At 37.1% G+C, this 23,406-nt stretch overlaps 1 protein-coding gene across 4 annotated transcripts in view; it reads left to right on the forward strand.

The window, feature by feature from the left end:
* Window positions 1-23,406, forward strand: part of arhgef1b (Rho guanine nucleotide exchange factor (GEF) 1b) — a 48,903-nt gene that overhangs the window by 19,259 nt on the left and 6,238 nt on the right. The window contains exons 5-31 of one of the 4 annotated variants that reach the window (XM_053612082.1): window positions 1,067-1,165; window positions 1,842-1,884; window positions 2,256-2,361; window positions 3,795-3,935; window positions 8,607-8,636; window positions 9,191-9,290; window positions 9,525-9,582; window positions 10,133-10,162; window positions 10,667-10,861; window positions 11,696-11,837; window positions 12,780-12,791; window positions 13,624-13,785; window positions 14,202-14,395; window positions 15,651-15,797; window positions 15,888-15,970; window positions 16,152-16,277; window positions 16,675-16,789; window positions 18,667-18,767; window positions 19,682-19,756; window positions 19,846-19,921; window positions 20,053-20,220; window positions 20,319-20,406; window positions 20,508-20,627; window positions 21,648-21,703; window positions 22,286-22,429; window positions 22,677-22,793; window positions 22,905-23,065. In XM_053612082.1, coding sequence (XP_053468057.1) covers window positions 1,067-1,165; window positions 1,842-1,884; window positions 2,256-2,361; window positions 3,795-3,935; window positions 8,607-8,636; window positions 9,191-9,290; window positions 9,525-9,582; window positions 10,133-10,162; window positions 10,667-10,861; window positions 11,696-11,837; window positions 12,780-12,791; window positions 13,624-13,785; window positions 14,202-14,395; window positions 15,651-15,797; window positions 15,888-15,970; window positions 16,152-16,277; window positions 16,675-16,789; window positions 18,667-18,767; window positions 19,682-19,756; window positions 19,846-19,921; window positions 20,053-20,220; window positions 20,319-20,406; window positions 20,508-20,627; window positions 21,648-21,703; window positions 22,286-22,429; window positions 22,677-22,793; window positions 22,905-23,065 — 2,889 coding nt within the window. The remainder of the gene's footprint in view (window positions 1-1,066; window positions 1,166-1,841; window positions 1,885-2,255; window positions 2,362-3,794; window positions 3,936-8,606; window positions 8,637-9,190; window positions 9,291-9,524; window positions 9,583-10,132; window positions 10,163-10,666; window positions 10,862-11,695; window positions 11,838-12,779; window positions 12,792-13,623; window positions 13,786-14,201; window positions 14,396-15,650; window positions 15,798-15,887; window positions 15,971-16,151; window positions 16,278-16,674; window positions 16,790-18,666; window positions 18,768-19,681; window positions 19,757-19,845; window positions 19,922-20,052; window positions 20,221-20,318; window positions 20,407-20,507; window positions 20,628-21,647; window positions 21,704-22,285; window positions 22,430-22,676; window positions 22,794-22,904; window positions 23,066-23,406) is intronic. The other 3 variants (XM_053612083.1, XM_053612084.1, XM_053612085.1) reach the window with 3 other exon arrangements.

Below are 23,406 nucleotides of genomic sequence, written 5' to 3' on the forward strand. Positions count from 1 at the left end.
AATGAATGTCTCTCGTATAATATTTGTCTTCTTGCCCATTTCCTCACTTTGAATTTCCTCAAATGAAACATGCACATATCCGATAATTTATTCTGCTGATTCTAAACCTGGTCCTAGTTATACATTTATACAATATGGTTGTATATGGTTATAGTTATAAATTTAAGACATGGAATGTAAATTGATGATTATTCTCCTTGGAAGGCTGATTTTATACTGTGCAAAGCACACTGAAGGAACATCTGCTTTTCTGGTTGAACTCAACAGGTCAATATTTTCCCTGTTACCCCCCCCCCCCCCCCCCCCCTTAATTTTCAGTGCTGGATCTGCGGCTTTGACTCCTCTTTAATAGCAGAGCTGTACTTATTTACTTGACAGTGTGCAAATGAGGACGGTTTTGGATAGTATAAGATATGCTCAGATTGTCCTACTAAATTCATTCCAAAATTCATTGCAGAAAATTTGATCAAAGGGCCTCATTTGTCAAAATGGATATGAATTATTTTATTCAGCATTTATACAAGAAATGTGGTGATTTCATGAAAATCCAGTGAGTTTGAAAAACTTTTATGTCCTGCAAGAGCTCCCGAGTTTGTCGATTTACATATAAGGAGATTCATAACTTTAATAAGGAGAATAAATTATGTAAACTTCGATTAATTGGCTTGAAGAGTTATTTCAAATTTATATGTGGATTATGTTGACAAGTTTACTAAACATATTTGTTTAAATTGCACACACATTCAAGCAAAACTTGTTTCATTATAATGGTTTTAAAGAAAGCTATCCGACTATGAAGAAAATTAGTGTTACTGAAACTTTTGTGGAAATTAGTTTGGTTTGCACGATGAAAATATTTACACAACTTCACTGAGAGATTGATAAATGAGTTCAGTGAATTATCCAATTAACCCATTATCAGTGAATTTACAAACTGCAAGATCAACTTTCATAATTTGTTTGTGGAAATAGCATTTTGATTACATTTTAATTGAAACAGGAGTAATTTTTGAATAAGTATGATAGTTTTGTAATATGTAGCGTCTGTCTATCCATCCAACCACAGTTGTGCTACCTGCATGCTGACCTCTTCAGGAGCCTCAGTGCCAAAGAGACCAAGAAACAATTTGTGGACTTCTACAACAATTTCTTGGATAAAGGAGCAGTGAGTGAAAATGCATGCTGAAATCACAGTGGATAGTAGTGGAAATTTATGCCTGTTTATCATTTAATGTGTTTTGTCTGTTTCTCAACACAGTTTGTGTTGCATTATCTTTTTTTTTTTTTTTTTTGTCCTCAATTTCCAATCTGTCATCATCTCATTTGCAATTCTTGTTTTTAATTTAGTCTGTGAGCGAAGTGGTTTTTCTTCTTTTCTCTACTGGCCAACATCTGAATGGGGAATGACTTCACTTCTTTGTCTTTCTTCAACACCTGGGTTCATAACTCCTGATTCACCTTTTAATGAATTAAAAAATTTCCTTCTATCAAACACACCTGGTCTTTGCAGGACCAGAGCTTAATAATTAACTGGATGAACAGTTGGATGAAGTGTAAGGGAACCCCAGGAGTTAGGAACCTTTTTTTTTTTTTTAAACCTCTGAGAGCATGATCCAGTGTATTTCAGCCAGGTGAAAAAATGTGTTTAGTCAGGGAATGTAATTTCAGGAATGCTAGATCTCTGAATAATATTGGCTGGAACTTTTTGGAGCTGTAGGACCATCTAGTGGTGCATTGCCTAGTAGTTATATCATCATAATGTAATAATGTTCTTTTCAACATAGCCTTGATTATTTCTTGCTTTGTGTATGTATCTTTTTTCTTCTTCTTTTTTTTCCCAGATTCTCAGAGTAACTGTACCATCCCAAATAGCATACGAGTTAGGTAAGCTGAAAAAAAAGCTTTAAAATTATACTACTGCACCTTTTTTGTTTTACTGTTGTAATTTTTTATATCGTTCAAGAAAACCTTTAGCATGCAGTTGTTATACTTGTATTCATAAATTAGTCACAACAAAATATATAACTAAATGTAATTATTTTGAAGTGTTTTTAGTGTTCATGCAAGAGGTTCAAGACATGAAGATTTTAACATAATTTTTTATCAAAATGATATTAAAATAATATTTATAAAAATGTTTAAAACCTTAAACTTTTTAACTTACCATTATTTTATTTGGATTGTGTTTCATATTTTGGATGCGGTGTTACAAAATATTTGTTCATTATGTTTGAAATGTTTTCTGTGTGTTCCAGACCGCACTCGTCCAGACCTCATCAATGAGGACCAGCAGAAGCGATTTGCTCTGGAAATGCAGAGGATGCAAACCCTGGAGATCCTGCGGCAGCTTGAAGACTTCAGGTCAGGGAAGGATTATCACACTAGTGTGATCGAAGATATAATGATCTTATGATGTATGACTTGGCATGCTTACGTTCTGCATAAAATATTCCAATTCAATTAAATTTTATTTGTATAGCGCTTTTTACAATAGACATTGTCTCAAAGCAGCTTTACAGAAATATCAACATGGTATACAGATATTAAAGGTGCGAATTTATCCCAACTGAGCAAGCCACTGAGTGGCGACGGTGGCAAGGAAAAACTCCCTAAGATGTTTTAAGAGGAAGAAACCTTGAGAGGAACCCGACTCAGAAGGGAACCCATCCTCATCTGGGTAACAACAGATAGTGTGAAAAAGTTCATTATGGATTTATATGAAGTCTGTATGGCCTTAGGAGCAGCCGTAGTCCCAGCAGTCTGGAATTAAAGAAGATTTGAGCTCCATCCAGAGGCAGAAAGGATCTGGATCTCTAGTATCTCCATAAATTCATGTGGGGCTCGGCGAAAGGAGAGAGGGAGAAAAAAGATTATTATGACTGCGAAGTAGTAGAACAGAATCTAGTAGTCAGAATCTAGATATTTAGTCTGCGTAATTATTACGTCCATGTTTCGAACACTGTCATGAATATAGACTCCGGGCAACTTAAATGTAATTGGCTAGCTGGGAGAATACAGTGCAGAATTAGGCCACCTTACTATGTACATGTTTTTGCAGACAAAAGCCATCGGAAAAGACATTGTTTACTAGTGATAGTTTATAATTTAATCATTTATCTCACACACACCACTGGGGACACATGCCCTTTATATTTGATTTTTAAAAATTGAAGCAAATGTGATTTGTGAGGTTGAATATTTTTGTTGTTACTTTAAATGTATGTAAGTACAGATTTTCAGACTCTGCAGCATATACTGTAGTTCAGTGCAGGATTGGACCTATAATAGTCATAGATAATTTTTAGAGTAACTAACTTGACCATTTGAGTATTTCAGTATCCCAGGAGGTCCGCAGATTCTGAAATACTCAAACCAGCCCATCTGGCACCAACAACCATACCATGGTTAAAGTCACAGAGATCACACTTTTCCCCCATTGGCTGATTAGATAACTGAATGAATGTGCAGGTGTACAGATGTTTGTAATAATGTGGATGTTGAGTGACTATTACAATATTTAATGTAGTCTTCTTGTAGGGTTGAACAACACTGAGAAAACTTGCATTGCACTTTTTTGTGATCAATAAAATTAAACAACAAAAACAAAGGAGTGTTTAGATGGACAGGTGAGGCAGTAGTTCAACATACTGGTTGAATCTGATTTTGGTTAAACAAATAATTCATTTATTTGTTGGAGCAGCTTTTGTCATGTTCTCTTAACGTTCAGTGTCGTTTCTGGCATGATATATTGTTCAGCTCTACTTTCATGTTTGTCCAACCATATAACCTATTAGGCAGAAGAGGATGATGGGAATGACCCCCAATGAACAGGAGCTGACCGAGGTGGAGAATCACTATCCAACAGACCGTGTTCCCAGAGAAATGAAGGAAAAAGCAGTGGCTGAGAGACTTCTAGAGAAGTTGACTGAAACCAAGTGAGTTTATTTACTTTAAGCATGGACGAAATGATAGTTGTTTGCTTCACTCTATATGCACTGGATACATTTTTGTATTGTTTTAATGATGAATGATTTATGGCTTTTGGGAATGATTTATATATTATGTGTAATAACCTATCATGACAGTAGTGCATTTGAGCCACTGATAGCCATGGCTAATTTTATGGATTAGGATTTACTGTCTGGAGTAACTGTCTGGAGTGGACATATATTTTAGAGGACACAAGCCTGCCGCTGTATAGACAAGTGGGGCACTCCAGACCAGAGAGAGCAGAACTCAGAATTTAACAACCCTGTCAGAATTATTTTGAACAGAGTACACTCAGAAATATTAATGAGCTTAAAATATTCACTGAGTAATGTACATAACACACAGAGTTTTGCATAAGCAGAGCAATGTTTATAATACAAATCCTGTCACATGCCCTGCTCTTTACAAGCGTTATTTGACACACTGAGGAAAATAGCTTTATCAGGAAAATAGCTGACAAGTTTTACTGAGCATCTATGTTACAGTTCTTCTGTAGACTTTGACTGTCGCAAGTTTTTTTGGGGTTTTTTTGCATGCAAAATTATGTTTTTTGGATGAAAAGTGGTGTCTTACATATGTTGCTTTATTTACTGACATACAAACTTTTTTTAAGTAATGTTTGGAAATCTAAAATGTTTTGTACTCAGTAATTCAGAATTCATAAAATAAATATCTACATCATAATTTGTACTTAAACAAACAAGGTGCCTAAGACTTTTGCACAGCAATGTATGTAACAGCACATTTTCAGTATAATCTTTTTTTAAGAAGAAACCTTTATCATATATACATACATTTACAGCACAGTGAAATTCTTTTCTTCACATACACCAGCTTGTTAGGAAGTTGGGGTCAGAGTGCAGAGTCAGCTATGACCCGGCACCCCTGAAGCAGGTCCTTGTTCAAGCGGACCTTCCTTCTGATCAGTAACCCAAAGCCGTAATCGTGAGCCACCACTGCCCTGTCTGCCCTGTTGTCAAACCAGTTGTGTAATGTCCACATGGCCAACATTTTCTGTTATTCTACTTCTGCTTAAGCCTTGGAATGCATCTGTAGTGACTGGAGTAGGAGAGCGACAAAAAGAAACTAAAGACAAACAACATATTTAGTCACTTTTTAATTATTGTTAAGGTTATTTTTAAAGTGTTAGATTTGACACTTTATATTTGTATACATATTTAATCTTCTCAAAAAAATTTGTCCTTTTTTTTTTTCCTCTTTTTTGGACAAAAATCCAAAAGTGCCATATTTGACCTTTTTCGGCTGAAGCATTTTGCTGCCATCCCTTACAAATTTACTTAACTGATTCAAATACGTACTTGTTTAATGTTAGCTAGGTCGAACATATGGTGATTTTATTTCACTGAACTCATAAACATTCTCAATTTACTGACAGAAGTGAGGGTGTGTACGTGTGTTCAGCTGACAGCCTGTGAGATTGGGGAAATGGGCAGGGATTCAGGGCCCTATCTGATTATATCAAAGAGGTCAAAACAACTGCGCAAATCATTCCAGATTAATGTGTCATTTGCCTCATCTTTTGTTTTACTGGGGAGAAAAATGATGCTCTGGTGTTTGTATTTTTATGAACACTTTATATAATGGGACGGAAAAAATGCCCACTTTACTAATAAAGAAAGAGAGTGGCAGGGAAGGATATGGAATAAAGAAGGGAGGAAGAGGTAGAGAGCTGACAAAGTCAGGAGGGACACGTTGGCAGGAAGTTATTTCTTTCTGGCTGTTTGCCAGAGTGATGGAAAGGGTAAGCTAAGGATATCCAGACTGCAAGGCGAGGCTGTTAAAACAGACTAGAATGGTTTACTGAGGCGCAGTATCCCAAAATATCTCACAATAAACAGCTTCATCTAAAGGCAAATGCAGTTCTTAAGACAACCATCGCAGTTTGAGTCAGGATACTCAAACGGCCTGTTACAAACTAAATAGTATGATAAAATAGTAATGACTAATGAGTATTGCTGCAGATTGGGATGCAGCCCAAGCGTTCATAACTTTGAGGATATAATTTTGTGCTGCTGATTTCATTGTCTCCTCAGTATTACAGAAGTATTTTGAGAATATAAAGTCATTAGCATGACTGTAACTAGGTGAAAGATGATAATGCTTATTTCAGTTGAGAGAGTGGCAGGTATGACCGCTGACTACCATCTGGGCAGTTAGCTAGGAGAAGTCCTTGTAAATCCACAAGGTAGCACTGGATAGAAGGTAGACTGGCAATAACCAGTCAATTTCTATTCATGCAGTGTTATTGCACAGTGTTTGGGAATTATCCAGCTAACATTAGTTTGCTACATAAAACACAAAGTGGAGAAAAAAGAAAAAGGTCAGTGAAAAATACAGCCACCAGAGAACTAGTCGACTTGCTCTCACACTATGTTTGAAGTTAAAAAGTGCAAAGAACAAACGTAGAAACAAAAGTACAGTGGTGCTTGAAAGTTTGTGAACCCTTTAGAATTTTCTACATGAATATGACCTCAAACATCATCAAATTTTCAAACAAGTCCTAAAAGTACACATGGAGAAGCCAGTTAAAGACAGTTGAGACAAAAATATTATACTTGGTCATTTATTTATTAAAGAAAATAATCCCAATATTACATATTTGTTAGTAACAAAAGTATGTGGATCTCTAGGATTAGCAGTTAATTTGAAGGTGAAATTAGAGTCTGGTGTTTTCAATCAATGGGATGACAGTGAGGTGAGCGCGCCGTTTTATTTACAGAACAGGGATCTATCCGAAGCTGATCTTCGCAACACATGTTTGTGGAAGTGTATCATGGCATGAACACAGATGATTACTGAGAACCTCTGAAAAAGAGTTGTTGAGGTTAGTCAGGCTGGAAAAAGATTACAAAACAATCTCTAAAGAGTTTGGACTCCACCAATCCACAGTCAGATAGATTGTGTACAAATGGAGGAAATTCAAGATCATTGTTACTCTCCCCTGGAGTGTTCAACCAACAAAGATCTCTCCAAGAGCAAGACATGTAATACTTCACAAGGTCACAAAACGACTTCTAAACAACTAAAGCCAACTAGCCAACTCACATTGGCTAATGTTCATGAGTCCACCATCGGGAGGACACTGAACAACAGTTGTGTACATGGCAGGGTTGCTAGGAGAAAGCCACTGCTCTCCAAAAAAACATTTCTGCCCTTCTGCAGTTTGCTAAATATCGTGTGGACAAGCCAGAAGGCTAATGCAAAAATGCTTTGTGGATAGTTGAGACCCAAATATAACTTTTTGGTTTAAATGATAAGTGTACTGTTTAGAGAAATTAAAACACTACCTTCCAGCATAAGAACCTTATCCCATCTGTGAAACATGGTGGTGGTAGTATCATGGTTTGGGCCTGTTTTGCTGCATCTGGTCCAGGACGGCTTACCATCATTGATGGAACAATGGATTCTGAATTATACCGGCGAATTCTAAAGGAAAATGTCAGGACACCTGTCTGTGATCTGAATTTCAAGAGAAAGTGGGTCATGAAGCAAGACCAAAGAATGGTTAAAGATGAATAAAGTTAATGTTTTGGGATAGTCAAGCCAAGTCCTGACCTTAATTCTATAGAAATGTTGTGGAAGGACCCAAAGCAAGCAGCTCATGTGAGGAAACCCACCAACATCCAAGAGTTGAAGCTGTTCTGTACTGAGGAATGATCTAAAATTCCTCCAAGCCGATGTACAGGACTGATCAACAGTTACTGGAAACTTTTAGTTGCAGTTATTGCTGCACAGGGGGTCACACCAGATACTGACAGCAAAGGTTCACATACTTTTGCCACTCACAGATATGTAATATTTGATCATTTTCCCAATAAAAATATGACCAAGCATATTTTTCTCATTTGTTTAATTGGGTTCTTTTAATCTACTTTTAGGACTTGTGTGGAAATCTGATGTTGTTTTAGCTCATATTTATGCAGAAATGTAGAAAATTCACAAAATTTCAAGCACCACTGTACAACTTTAACAACTTTACAATTAGGTAACAGTAGCCACAAACTCCACAACAAGGAATGTGATTGTCATTTGCTAGGTAGATAATTAGAAATAAATAACATGCCTTACCTGTTAAGCAGAGATATAAAAAAAATAATAATAATAAAATTAAAAAAAGATAACTGTCATTAGTTTAAACATTTCAAATGTAGATGGGATTTTCTCACTCTGACCAGCTTTCTAGAATTAATTTTCATTTATTTATTCTTTTTAGTGATCACAGTGATAGATGTTTGGAAATTGCCTCAATGTACAGCCTCCTGTAGTTTCTCAACACTGTGATAGTAGGCGGTCAGACTTTTTTTCCCTACACTGGGGTGTGATGGCATACAATGTACCTGAGATGGCATATGAGAGACGTCTCAGAAAGGTCCTGACAAACCCAACCCAAACACACTGTTACTATAAATTATTATATGTTTGCCTGTGAATTTTGAATTTTAAAGGGACATCATGTTTTACCCTGTTTATACCCTGACTTGCTACTTTGTCCAAGTTTTAAAAAGTTTTCTTCAAGTAAAATTTAAATTTAAATGGTAATAAATGCAATTTTGTGATCAAGCAATATTAAAAAATGTCACTTGTTTCAATTGCAGCCCTGCGATTGTTGCAGATGAAGATAAATGGTGAGTTGTCTTGCTTTTGTATCATGATGATAGTTACTTTGTCACTATCGTAGATTTGTTCAATGTTGTAATCAAAGAAAAAAGCTAAACTTATTTCCTGTTCTTAATTTTGCTTATTCGTGCTATAGGAGCCAAAATGGTGTTAAATGTTGAATCTTCTCTTTTGTGTGCATCTCTTAGAAAATGGCTGTAAATGAGCAACAAGAGTGGGATTTATTTATTTATTTATTTATTTATTTATTTATTGGATAGTTGACCATGCAGCATTTTAGCAACTCTTGTAGAGTGTAAATATAGTCCATAAATAGTCCATTTTCAAGCTACTAGGGTGTATCTAATAAATGTATTAATTATATGTAAAGACACTGCCAGAAAGAAGAGAAAATGACAGGATTTAATTCCTGCTTATTCTGAAAGGACAGTACTACATTTTCCATTCTCCAACACATTTGGAGAATTTCATTCCTAATCATTAAAAGCATGAAATCTTTTTAATATTTTTTTCTCTCTACTTTACTATACAAATATTCTTTTCTCTGTAACTCCACCATTAGTTCTGCCATCTTTGGAGCAGTGGCTTTCTACATGAAGCATCTGGGAGTGAAGAGCAGAGCACCAGACAGCAAGAAGGGCAAAGGATTTTTCAGGAGAAAGGTACAAGGAGTCACAGTCACCACACGCATTCTAGCAGGCTTCTTATCATATTCTGTATATTATAGTTGTAAGTGAAATGATTTAAAATTGGGTAAACTTTTATGTAAGCACCTTTCAGTGTCCTTGCTTCAGTGATATGAACTGCATCAAGTTATCTTTAAATATAGTGTGTGTGTGTGTGTGTGTGTGTGTTTGACTTTTACTTTATTCACAAAGTGCATTTGTGTTGTTTAGGTTCAAAAGAAGGATGAAAAGTCCAAGGTCCTCAGTATCTTGAGGATCGGAGGCAGCAGTACGTATCCACACTCTCCTATTGCATGGATTGGTATTTAATAGTTTTGCATAGATATGAGAATTTAGTGACGGTGCAAACTCTGTGAACCGCAGCAACTATAGAATGCGAAGATTTTACATTTTGCTTTGACTCATTTTACTAAGCATTTGCTGTTTCTTTGATGGAAGTGTTGTCTGTGATGTATTCTGAGTATTTTGAGCTCAGACATATATTTACCTGTGTGAATACAAGCAGTTGTACTGTTGTTGGCTTCGTACAACATATGAAATGAAATTAAACCCTACCCAGCCCTAAATAGAAACACTGCCTTAACTGGTTGAGCTTAGTACAAACCTCTATGCAAATACTTTCAGTGTTGTGGTACGTGTTGATGATCAGCATGATGCAGAATTATTAGTTCTCATCTCTCTCTTAAACAAATTCAGTTTTGAATTGTAGCAGCACTAGATCTGCTGTAAGATATTTTGTATATAGTACACACCATTATGAAGGTTAAGGTGTTGCAGGACTTAAAGGAACATGTTTGTTGCAATGTTTCCTCTTGCAGATGAGGTCAAAGTGAGAATGGACAATGAAGGTACACTGGTTTGATCACTTCGTGTAGTCACTCCTTTTCTTACACGGTCTACCCCTTACTAATCAAAACGTGAAATCAATGCATGTTTGCTTGTTCCAAATTATACACAATAATGGTGTTTGGTTTGTTCTGTGTATGTATACCTGTAACTGAAATGAAAGACATTTGGCTTGAGTATTTAGTCAGTATTTAAGACATAAATAATACATTTGTAAGTACTTGTATTAATATAACTTTGTCTGGAAGGAGACTAACATTATCTATGCATGTGATTTTAATCTCATATTCTTTCCTCAATAAGTGTATTTACTTCCTAAACTTCCTAGCCTCTACTGTTCTTGTGACACGCCCTTTCCTATTTTCCGTTATACTAAAGGGCTCTGCATGCCGGGGGAAAAATAGTGACCCTTTTTTTTTTAAAATTATTATTGGTGGAATTACTGTATTTCCCCCTGTGATTTAATTAGTTGCTAACTATTTCTGTTGTTTTTATTTCTTTCTCAGGTGATAAGGAGAGGAATAATGAACGGAAGAATCATTTGAGCATCACAACACATCGTGCCTCCACTGCAGATGGAAGTGCATTACCCATCGTGGGTCGCAAACCCGGTGTGACGGGGCCTTGCACAGAGAGCAGCGAGATGCCAAACAGCAACATTATTGTTATTTCCAGCCCTGAAACTTCCCAGCCTGAGACAGGTAGGAAATTTATGTGTGTGTATATATAAGGTATGTAATATGAAAATAGCACACAAATGAGTGAGAAAATTAAAGGAAAAAAAACAGAAGCTCTGTTTTGCTATGGAAGGTATTTTGCTGGATTGGTTTGGATCCACGTATCCCCTTAAGACTGATCTATACTTCAATTCTACTCTATTTTATTTGTATAGTGCTTTTTACAGTGGACACTGTCGGAAAAAAAAACGGGGAAAAAAACAGCCATGTGTAAACCTTGCTCTCATATTCATAATCCGTGCCCTCAGATTTGTAAACCGCGCACAATATAAACCCAACTTTAACGCGGTGCGTGCGGATTACAAATCTGAGGGCACAGATTACAAAACTGTGGGCACTAATTACGAATCTGAGAGCACGGATTACACATGGCTGGTTTTTTTTTTTCCTTACCTGACACTAGGGGGGCTCTGTAATTTTCCTATTACTGTAACTGTTTGAATTTGAAAAAACAAAAAACCTCTTAATCTTTCCAAATGATCTGTTTGGTGCACTACTCTTCGTAGTAAATACTTTTAAATATGAGGTCAGAATTTTCGTTTTGAGATTCAATCACAACAATCACGCCAACAGCAGAAAGTTTTAAAGAGAAACATAGCTTGTCAATGGGCTTTATATCACTGCGCATGAAACTGCTAAGCATTACAGTTTGACTTTGGCTTCTTGAAGAGAAGCTTAAAGCTGTTATGTTGGCTCATGGTGACCAGTGCTACTATATAAATATCCAACAATGGTCTGTGAACTTGGAGGCTTTGAGAAATTTATTTACTAGCATTTATTTTCTCGTTTGTTCCACAGGTCAGTCCAGCAGTCGTTCGGACCACCAGTCTGTATCAGACAGCGGAGACGTATCTCCTGCATGCTCCAATGTTGGCATTGCTGTCTGGGATCCTTCACCTTCTACTGACATGCCTTTAGAAGAGAGTCATGAAAAGGACAGGTAGTGTAGGATTAACAATAACTCTGAGCCTCTTAACACAGACTTTAAACCTGAATTAGACAGACGGAGAACTAGGTGGGGTAATTGTTTTAATGCAGAATGGATGTCAGTGTTTGAATAGGAACAGATTAGTTAACACTCATCGTATTAAAGTATTTGACTGTGCTGTGACTGAGGGAGAGTGGTAAAACCCCATCACTCCTGAGTCCCTGCTGTGTGCTCTTTGTTGCTGCCGCTGCTGGCAATGCTGTCTATGCTCCATGTCCACAGAACTGCACCAGTTTGTCCCCCTCCCTTATTACGCTCGTATGCTTAAATGTTCAGTTCCCTACCTTACCACCAATTCCCCTTTCTTCTGTCCTTTCTCTAGCTACATTTATCTCTCTTTCATGTCCTTCTTTTTACTTGTCTTACTTATTTAATTTTTATATTGAAAGCCTACCAATAGCATCTGTTCATGCTGTTTTCCTTTGTAGTAGTTGTCTTCTGTTTCTTCACAGAGAGAAAAGAATACAGTGTGGCTTCAGGCTTTTTGTATTTGTTGTTTTTACTCTGTGGTTGAAGAGCTTTGTCGAATATGCAAAAACTGACCGTGTTTACTGAGAGCATCTTCAGCTGGTGAGCTCACACATCCAGATATATTGTGCTGTGTTTGTGAAGTCTTTTGTCTAGTTTTTTCTATTGCCTTGTTTGTATGCGGTTGCTTTGTTGAAGCCTGTTTTGCTTTGCTGCCTTTTAAATTTTTGTCTAGTTTTTGCTGGTATTTTGCTGTTTTTTTGTTTTTTTTTGGTTCAGTGTTTGCTGAGTTTGTGCTGGCAATTTTGGTTCAATTTTCACTGGGTTTGTGGTGCCTCTTTACAGTGGTCATGTGAGTTAGGTTTTACAATGTATTGGTTGGAAATTGTCCATGAGAACTGTTTTTGCTTGTCCTGTATTTTACAGACGGAAGACAAGGTGGGTCTTCATGACTGAGACATGGATATTCTGCCAGCTTCAGCCTGCTACTGATTCCACACTCATTTTCATAAGACATACAGAAGAACATATGTCCTATACCACACCTATGTTGTGGTAGAATATAACGTACCACAATATTCCTGTAAAACTGTTCTAAAAGTATACTTTTAAGCTCAACTTAAAATTACTTCTTCTTTATTATAGTTTTCACATTGCATAAGGCAAAATTTGGCGAGTTTAACAGCTTTGAAATATTCTGATATTGAAACCTTTTTACACCAGATAAGACATTGCTGAAGCTCTGGGGCTTGTCATATTTTGGCCTTTAAGACTTCAGATTGCATTATAGTTACTGTAAGCAAAATTTGACCTTGTGGTTGTGCCGTTTACGTGGAATAATGTGAGCTGTGTCTTTGTGTGTTTGTGTAATTTGGAAACTCGGTTAACTACACCTAATATTTCCTAACTTGAGAGCTGTATTGCTTAAGTTACTTCATGCTACACAGAGGTAGCTGTATATTCAGTTTTATGTGAAATATGTGTAATAGGCTTGCTCAGTGAAGCACCAGATTCTTGAGGTGGTGACTGAGACTATGTGGGATTGCTGTTTTAAACTGGTTTTCTGTCATAATTTATCTCTCCTCATATTTTCTCTTCCTTAACCTTTCTCCTTTTCACTGATGCATGTTTTCATTATCCTCCTTCTGGCATTTGTCCCTTTCTTTTCCCTCTAACATCTCTTGTTGTGCCTGTTCTTGTCCTTTCCTCTGTCGTACTCTTCTTCCTGTACCCTTCCCTCTCCTCACACCCCTAACTGGTGTGTATTCAGGAGTGTGCGCCGCAGTGAGAGTCTGTGTGTGGATCGCTGCCACTCTCGCCGAGTTGGCTCTACTCGGGCTAAACAATCTCGTTCCCGTAGCGATGTGGACCTTCAGTCGACTTCCACTTCCCAACCCCCTTCACCTTTCCCCCAGTCCTCCAACCCTTCCTTGTAAGACTGCATGAAAGCACAAATTTACATAAAAGCGCAAACACTCAGATTTTACTGAAAATTGCTATAAAATATATATGCACGGTCATAGACATTAGCCTCAGGTGGTGTCATGTATTATAACACCCATAAATTAACACACATGCACTGAAACATGTTAACACTATGGTGGCAAAAACACACGCAAACGCGTTCATAAACATCCCTGGGAGGAACGTGCAGAGCAGGGATTCAGTAACTGATGCTGTTGATCATAAGGAACTAGATGATTGATCTATTTGACTGACCAGTTTCTTAACCTTTAACTAAATAGTCTAGATTATAATTCAACAAATTGAGAGAACACCGTGATGAAAGTGAATACTTGTGAACCTTTTTTGTATTTTTCTCTAACATTTTGCTTTCACTGTCTCTAGTTTGGATAACCAAGTGTTGCCACCTGATGGCTCTGGTGTACTCAATGCCCCTGGCTCCTTAACTCAGCAAGAGGAAGTAGAGCCCCGGCTCCTGGAATTAGAGCAGGACCCGCCCAACTGGAGAGAACTGGCTTCCAGCGAGGTTCTAAGTAAACTTACTAAGAAAGAGACCAAAAGACAGGAAGTCATCAATGGTAAGTGGATGTGTATTCCCAGAAGGCCAAACCCCAGTGTAAATGGAATGTGGGTAGGGATGAAGGTAGAAACTAACCGAGTGCTACATCCTGCATTATTATGGAAAACTCCTAAACTTGCATACAAATAGGTTCTACTATGCATGGAGTTATATTTTAGCATAAATCTCAATGTTGTGCATGAACACAATCAAGGTATGTTCGTTCATTCAATCGTTCATTCGTTCAGTAACTGCTTTGGATAAAAGTGTCTGCTAAATGAATAAATGTAAATGTAATGCTTTATCCTGGGCTGGGCTGGATCCGGAGCTGATTCCAGTCCTGCCAAACTTAAAACTTTTTAACATGCAGTAATCTACAAATTATCACTCAAAAATACTCAACAAACAGGTTTTTTTTTCCCTACAATAAACTCGGCAGACGAGCCAATTGAATCTGGATTTATTGGCAGTTGCCCAAATGTTTAGAAATCTCTGATATTAATTGACAGCCTGGAAGCCCCGCCCGTTCTCCCAATCTCACTTTAGTCATCTCTTATCTCCACTTACACTTTCCTGCTTAAAAGATGGTTCTGATGCCATGTCCTCACTTTCTGATGGAAGGTAAATGGAGAACGTTTTAAGTTCACATAAAATCATACCCCTGTGTGTTTGACTTGCCTAACATTAGACAACTATACAGTATAGTTAACATTAGTTTAACCATATAATTAGACAACTATTTTTATTCACTGTAGTGTGAATTGAAAAAAAATTAAATCTAGTGTAAAATCTAAAAATGCTTAAAAAGTAAAATCTTGTGCCGGTCAGCGCAGAAGTTTTCAAATCGACCCTGTTGTGGTAGAAAGGGGAATGGAGTTGGGGTTTAAAAGTAACCACCAGTTTAACCACCAGATTAAATTTGTGAAAGGACTATATCGAGTTTTACACCCCCAGCTGGGGTACCCCAGGGTAGAATTTGTGCACACATTCACACACTCATTCACACCTAGGCGCAATTTACATGCCCGCATGTTTTAGACAGTGGGAGGAGACCCACCCAGACATGGTGAGAACTGTGAAACTCCAGTAACCTGAGCTCAGGATTCAACAGAGACCCTAGAACTGTAAGGCAGCAACATTACCTGCTCCTCCAACATGCTGCCCATTTAGTTGTGTTTAGCACATAAGTTCTACTAAAGTTCATAATTATGTTGCACCTTGGGTTATCTTTAATCCCATTATGACTCCAGTTTTCTATCCTATTTTCCCTACAGAGTTGTTTGCAACAGAGCATGCCCACGTGCGCATGCTGAGTGTGCTACAGACAGTGTTTTCTCGTCCACTGGAAAGAGAGGCAATTGTGGATAGTACTGAGCTGGCTACCATCTTCCCTAGTTTGGATGAGATTATAGAGATGCACTGTGAGTCCTCTCTTGGATGACCTCTTATTAAAGTTTGAATAAAAAGAGACAACAACAAGGCCATCTAAATATATTGGAAATTACTTTCAGATGCTTTCTACGAGAATCTGAAGAAGCTACGCCAAGAAGATAACTTTGTGGTTAAACATATCAGCACTCCGCTGCTCAACAGAGTGAGCACCATCATTTGTCCAAACAGGATTTGAATATCGTTTGATTATTATGTCACTTGGATAATTTATTATTTTATTTTACCATAACTTATGTAGGATGTATTTGTAATATGCATGCTTTTTAGTGGTTTTATTTATTAAAAAGCGGACCATAAGACAGTGTTTTCACACTCTTTCACAGTTTAATGGCTCAGAGGGTGAATGGTTCCAGAAGCTCACAGCTCGTTTCTGTAGTCGTCAGTCGTGGACTCTGGTTCAAATCAAGAACAAACAGAAGAAAGATCCCCGATTCAATGCCTTCATACTGGTATACACTTACACGTAATACACAACTTTTCCGCCTGTGGATGATGCAGATCTGCAGGGATCATTGGTAAACAGTCTGTAAAATGTTGTGGTCTATTATTTAATATCAGAATCACTATGTGAGGGTGTGTAAGATGCTAAACAAAATTCCAAATAATGACTCTGCTTGTTGGATTTAATAGGAGGGAAATAGCACCAGCATAATTCTTACTTTTTTCATGGATACATAGGAAATTTACTATAATTAGACTGATTAAGTTGATTTAAGATTGAGTTATTAGACTGATATTTGCAGGCATTATATGCATCACTTGTGCCTTAGTATGAGTAAATACGATCCACCATGGTGGAGTGGTATACATATAACAAACGAATATTTTCTTGTCTGTGTGTTTTAGGAGGCTGAAAGTAAGCCACAGTGCAGAAGATTACAGCTGAAGGACATCATCCCCATTGAGATGCAGAGACTAACAAAGTACCCACTGCTGTTGGAAAACATTGCCAAGAGCACAGGTTTGTTGGGGTGTTTTTTAAGTGGTTAAAACTTGTTTCTGGTTTTAAAAGAATTCATTATCAAATCTTGTGTTGTGAATGTTTTCTAATGTGTGTTGTCAGTCAATCATTCATTCATTCACTCATATTGAATACTCGCACAGTGTCAGGTCAGGGGCACGGTGAGTCCGAAGCATCAAATACACATTCACTGAGAATTTAGGGCTGTATCCCAAAGTCCTTGAACAGCAATGAATGGTGTACTCACATACTATTTGGTTTGTGATGTGCCCCAAGTATTTATGATTGAGGTTATACAGTATATGGCCAAATATTTGTACAGATCTGACACACATAACCATATGAGTCGTCCCTAATTTTTGCCACAAAGTTGAGAAAGCACAGTTGTGTAGATTGTCTTTGTATGTTGCAACATTACCATTTCCCTTAACTGGAACTGAGGGACTCAAACATGTTCCAGCATGACAAGACCCCTGTGCACAAAGTGAGCTTCATAAAGACATGGTTTGCCAAGGTTGGTATGGGGCTGTGCCCAGGCCTTCTCGCCCACCATCAATGCCCAACCACATTAATGCTGTTGTGGCTGAGTGGGAAATCCCCCCACACACACTCAAATCTAGGGGAAATCCTTCCCAGAAGAATGGAGGTTATTATTAGAGCAGAGGGGGACTAAATCTAGAATGGGATGTTCAACAAGCACATATGAGTGTGATGGTCCAGTCTCCACACACTTTAGGCCATATTGTGTATCTGCTGTTATTGTTATCTCCTCAGGTTTAAAAAACTGCTATGTGGGGTTGCACGATACACCGGTACCATGGTAATATAGCAATACTAAAACTTCAAAATACCACCAATGCCACTGTATTTTTTTAAACGGTAGTCTCGTCAATACGATAGTACCATAAGTAATATTGTATGAGTGGCAATTAATACTATTTTGGCTGAAAAACACACATCCCACTGCTTTTACAGAATACACAAAGGTTAGTGACACATTTAATCTAAATTCTTTACCTTAATGTTTTTCCTGTTTGCTAGTAAGTGAGCTAACGTTCCCAATTTTATGATTTATAGAAGAAATATGTGGCACATTGAATTAGTTGCTTCCAACTGTATGATTGTTCTTGAGTTTTTCTTATAGCCAGTTTGTCTGTTTTCATTGATACCTATGTATTTCTGTAAATTTGGTTCATTTGAATTATGAATTAAGTATTGTGATACTGGTATCATATAGCTGGTATAGTATTTAGATATTTTTGTGGTATCGTGGCAATTCTAGTGTTAGGAGGGGAAATATGATATGAAAAATCATTGAATAAGTTGCAGTACAGAATACACAGAAGTACAGACAAACACAAAGCATGCACTGTCAGCAATTATGTTGTTATCATGCTAGCTAAAACAGAGCAAAAAATAGATAGACACAGATTATTAGAGAAAATACACAGACTAAAAGCAAGCAAAAGCTTGAAGCTCGCCCTCACCCAATATAATTAAATTTTAAATGTATAAAGTACAGAAAACCACACAAAAAACACTAGTTAGCCACTATCTAAACAGATTACAGGATAAAATACAAAAAAAGCAAAACAATAAGGCAAACAGAAAACTAAAGCAAACAGACTCTCGGCTGCATGACAGGACCAAGTTTTAAGTGAAGAAAATAGAGAAAAACTCACCATAGACATTTGTTAATCACTAGCAGGCCTATATTAGCATGCCTGCTAAAACAGATCAGACAGTTGACAGTCTATCAAAATTAGATGTGTTCTCAAGCATACAGTAGTATCAATGAACTTGCTTTTATCCAATTTAACAGTGGTGAGCAATGGTTGCCATTTTATGACTTGTATGCAACGGTTTTCTTCTCACAGAAGATGTGGTGGAAAAAGAAAATATCCAACAGGCTGCTGAGTGCTGCCGTAAGATCCTAAACCATGTCAATGAGGAGGTGAAATACATGGAGAATCTTCTGGTAGGAACATTTTTAGCAAAAAGCTTTTTTTCTGATTTTAATTAAATGTCAATAAGAAAAATGTTTAATTTGAATGTTAAGGGCTTTGTTGAAAAGATAAAAGATGAGTACCTTTTGGCTTAACACTCTATCAAATAAATTGATGTGGTACTGAACAGTTAACCTTTCCATACACTGCCATATTTCCATATTCACCATGCACTAAAGAATTAATTCAGAAATGACCCATATCAATTTAATTTTTTTTAACTCTAATCCATAATCTCAACCTGGGGGTGTCAATGACATGGCCCATGGGCCCAGACAGGCTCAATCATGCCTCTTATCTGGTCCATCATGTAAATTTAGAGTTCATGTTCGAAATGAAATTGGCTTTGTTAAAAAAAAAAAAAAAAGAGCTTGTCTCCATTATACCACTAGGGGGCAAAATAGATCTATAAACACAGGGCTGAAAAATGTGCTGATGTAGAATTTTATATATAATCATTCAGTAGCATGTTAAAAAAATGGATGCCGTTAGCATGCTTATTTTGAGAAGAACTAAATTGTTTGAAAAATATATACGCTTGAATTGCAGTCTGTTTATCTGTTTTCATATCTGTTCAATCTGTGCGCACTGAGAATGTAGCTTTCTGACAAAAGCGAGCGAGCATATTTAATAGTTATTTAAATAATGTTATTTGTCTACTGAACAGTTTTTGACATTGGACTAAGTGTAATTTGACTTGTTACACCCCTGCTCTACGCCATACCTAATAATATTATATATTAATAATAATAATAATAATATTTGTCCTAACCCCCTAATTAATTTTGCCTATTTTCGCTCTCTTTTTTTTTTTTTCTTTTTTTTTTCTGAATGTCCCCTAACCATAATGCATGATTTATAATGCTCTCTTGCCTTACCTTACAAGACTTTAAAAGACTATCAGCGCAGGTTGGACACTTCAGGGCTGAAGCCCAGCAATGAGCTCTACACAGAGTACAAGGTAAGAGATTGTCTCATGGCTCTTGGAACGCAGTCAGCATCATGTAACAGTATAAATGTTGGGTTTTAAGAGATTAGTCTCTCTTTCAGAGCTTTGACTTGACATCAAGAAGCATGGTTTACGAGGGGCCACTTACATGGAGGGTGACTAAGGAGAAAGCTCTAGGTAACTGCTGTTGTTTGAGTATGTGTATTATTTGCACCACACGTATTAATGTACTATTTTGACAGATAATTAATTACCATTCTTGATGGGATTTCGCCTTGTAACACTGACGTGTGTTTATGTGCGTCTAGATGTTCAAGGTGTGTTGCTGGGAGACCTGTTGGTCCTTCTGCAGAAACAAGATGATAAGATGCTCTTGAAATGCCAGAGTAAGAGTATTGGTGCTTCCCAGGAGGGCAAACAAATGCTCAGCCCCATCATAAAGCTGGATTCAGCTTTCCTCCGAGATGTGGCCACAGGTAAGTGTGTGTGTGTATGTATGCATCTGTGCATGTCTCACAGGTAGGAAGGTGAGACTGTTGCATTAATACTTTTTTCTCTCTTTCTTCTTTTTCAGATAATAAGGCCTTCTATGTTATCTTCGCTTGGGAGAGTGGAGCACAGATCTATGAACTTGTGGCCCAGTCTGTTGCTGAACGGAAAACGTGAGTGTGTTAGGAGTAAAATGCAAAGCCCTAGGGTTTACAGATATTGAACAGTAATCTATACCATAGTTAGTAAATGGACACACAACTTTGTCTTGTAGATGGACAGATTTGATAAAGTCATCAGTAGAGGAGTTGAAAAAGAGTGGCGGACATACACTGGAAAGGATGAGGCATGGTAGCATGGCAAGTAGCAGCTCCACACTGCCATATAGTGCCTCGTGAGTATTTTATATGTTCTTTAAATGTCTGTCTGCATGTTTACCAAAAGCTGCTATTTTCACTTGTTATAATGGCATTTTCTATCAATATAGCTTAGTTAGGGTTAATGTGATTTTAGTTTTATATATTTACATAAAATTCCACCAAATACAAAAAGAAATTATTTATAGACAGTGTTATGAGTCAACAGTTTAACCGAATACAAAAATAATATGATGTTGGCTTTAATATATTGGCTTTTATTGTAATTTATACTGTTGTCTGTTTGAGACTTAGGAAATAATAGTATTTAAGCTTACAGTAAACTGTTTATATTGAATTATGTTTTATTTCGCAATAACATGCAGGAACATGAATTTGCACCTCTTCTTGTGTCACATATCTTACAGTCAGTGCATTTACCTATTGTGTAATGTATATGGTCTGGTACATAATTATTGGCACCACTGCTAAAGATGGGTAAAAAAAAAAAGGTTATGAACAAAATATAAGGGTATATTATGTTAATCTTTTTTTTTCCCAGTTAAAAGTTAGATTTCTCTCCTATTGTCTGTGTGAGATTAGTCTAATTATCCAAAATGAAAAGTTTTCATAACTTATTTAACCCATATTTACCAGGGGTGCAAATAATTCCAGAGTAATTAAAGCATAATAAATAAGTGTATCTGAGGAATTTTTATTTTAGTTATCTCTACATCTCTCAGCAAAAAAAGAAACGTCCTGTCACATTCACCTGCTTTTATTTTCAGCAAATTTCTTAACATGTGTAAATATTTGTGTTAACATACAAAGATTCGACAACTGAACAAGTGTTTGACGTCAAAAGACATTTGACGAACAGATATATATATGTGTATATCTGGGTGGGGGGCACATGGTTACATGTAATCAGGGCCGTTTCTAGGCATAGGCAAACTACACATACACATCAACCACATCTAAAAATAGTTCTAAAAGGCTTACAGGTTAATTTAGTTTTCACAAACACATACACACACTGACTCATTTCTCTTCTTTAGACTGAACCCCCCTCTCAGCCCCATTGACAATGGACCAGACATGCTGAAAAACTCTGGTAAGATTTCATGCTAATTTGTCATTAAGTGGTGTTTTCACATTTAGCCCGGATACACCCAGGACCTTTTTATTTGTGGGAGGGGCTCAAAATTGCAGGTTCTTCTTCATGTAGAAGAGTTTTTCAGAACTATGGATTGATTATGCAATTGTGCATATAGGTTTGCAAAATTTGTTCAAACCTTGAAAATTGTTGCAAAAAAATGTTCATTTGTCTGCTGGTTTTTTTTTCCCTTTTCTTTTGGTAACAACATTTTTAAGTGGAAAAGAACAGCATGTTATGTATGCATGTCATGGTGCAGGAATACCTGCAAGCAACGAACCATTATTATATAAGAAGATTTGTAGCCATGCAGCCTAGCATGAGACACTTTTTCACAATGGTCTCAGTGCAAGCACTTGCACCACAAGGCTGAGCCTCAGGACCGCTCCCTGACTCAAAACCAACATTTCACATGCCACAAAATGTACTGAAGTCTCAGGGCAAATGACCCTGGGGGAAAAAAATGCAGGTGTGAAACGTATTGTGTTTAATTTAACTTATTGCACTTTTGTGATTGTGATACATCTTGTAATTAAAAAGGTCAATACAAGGACAGCCTCACGAATGAAAAGTTCAGACACACTCAGCCCTCACTGATTGACTGCTTAGCTGCCAATGGATTTGACCCACTGGGTTACAGCAATGCCCCTCCAGAACGGTCCGCCACTGTGGCTTTGGATGAAGGTCAGTGGTCTTTCCATTTTCCTAGCATGACTAATCTTACTATCTATATATATATATATATATATATATATATATATATATATATGTATGTATATGTATGTGTATATATATATATGTGTGTGTGTGTGTGTGTAGGTAGCTGAAATTCCATTCGTCAGTGTTATTTTCAACAAATGTCATGTTAAATGTACCATATTGGCATGAGCAGTATTCTTACATCAGTACACTTACATCAATGGCCCCACAGTTATGTCCTTGAAGACACTGTTAGTCGGAAGTACTTGTCTGTCCAAGAATGCCCAGCCTGATGTGGAGAGCGGAGCAGAGCCGGGGAAGCAGGAAAATGATGGAAGTCAATCACAAGGTATTAACCTTGTATTACACTTAAACCCTGTGGGTAACTTGGTTCATAATGCACGTTTTTCCTTTTCATAGTTTCAACATAATTGTGAATTGTCCTGTTTTCTTTCCTTAGTGGAAGAGCACAATATGGAGTCGCAGGAGGATAGGCAGGATGAAGAGACTAAAGGAGATGAGCAGAAAGCAGTAATTGCTCCTCTAGTGCTTTCACAGGAGCAGATGGAGGAGGTCAGCAGAAAACTGGAGAGTCTGGAAGAACAAGTGAAGAGACTACAGGTTAGAATGGTTTTGTGGATGGCTGAGCTTGATACTGTAAATAGAGTTAATGACACCATGTCTATTACCATCAATTGCCAGAGAGTTTAAATAATTAGTTGGCAAGAAATATAATTGGATACAAATGCAGAATTGCCAACCTTTACCCATTTTGTGTAGGAGCACCGGATTTTAACATCAGAAATTATTTTCAAAAATACACCTTGAAAGAGTCTTCTTTTTTCTCCCCAATAAAAACAGCAGATAAGTCGATATACGTATCTGACATATATTTTTCCTAGAATAAGAAGAGAGAAAGTGTTCATGTAAAGTTTTCCCAAGTGCCTAGTGGTTAACGTAAA

The sequence above is a fragment of the Ictalurus furcatus genome, chromosome 23 (genome assembly GCF_023375685.1).
Source record: "Ictalurus furcatus strain D&B chromosome 23, Billie_1.0, whole genome shotgun sequence".
Taxonomy (NCBI): Eukaryota; Metazoa; Chordata; class Actinopteri; order Siluriformes; family Ictaluridae; genus Ictalurus; species Ictalurus furcatus.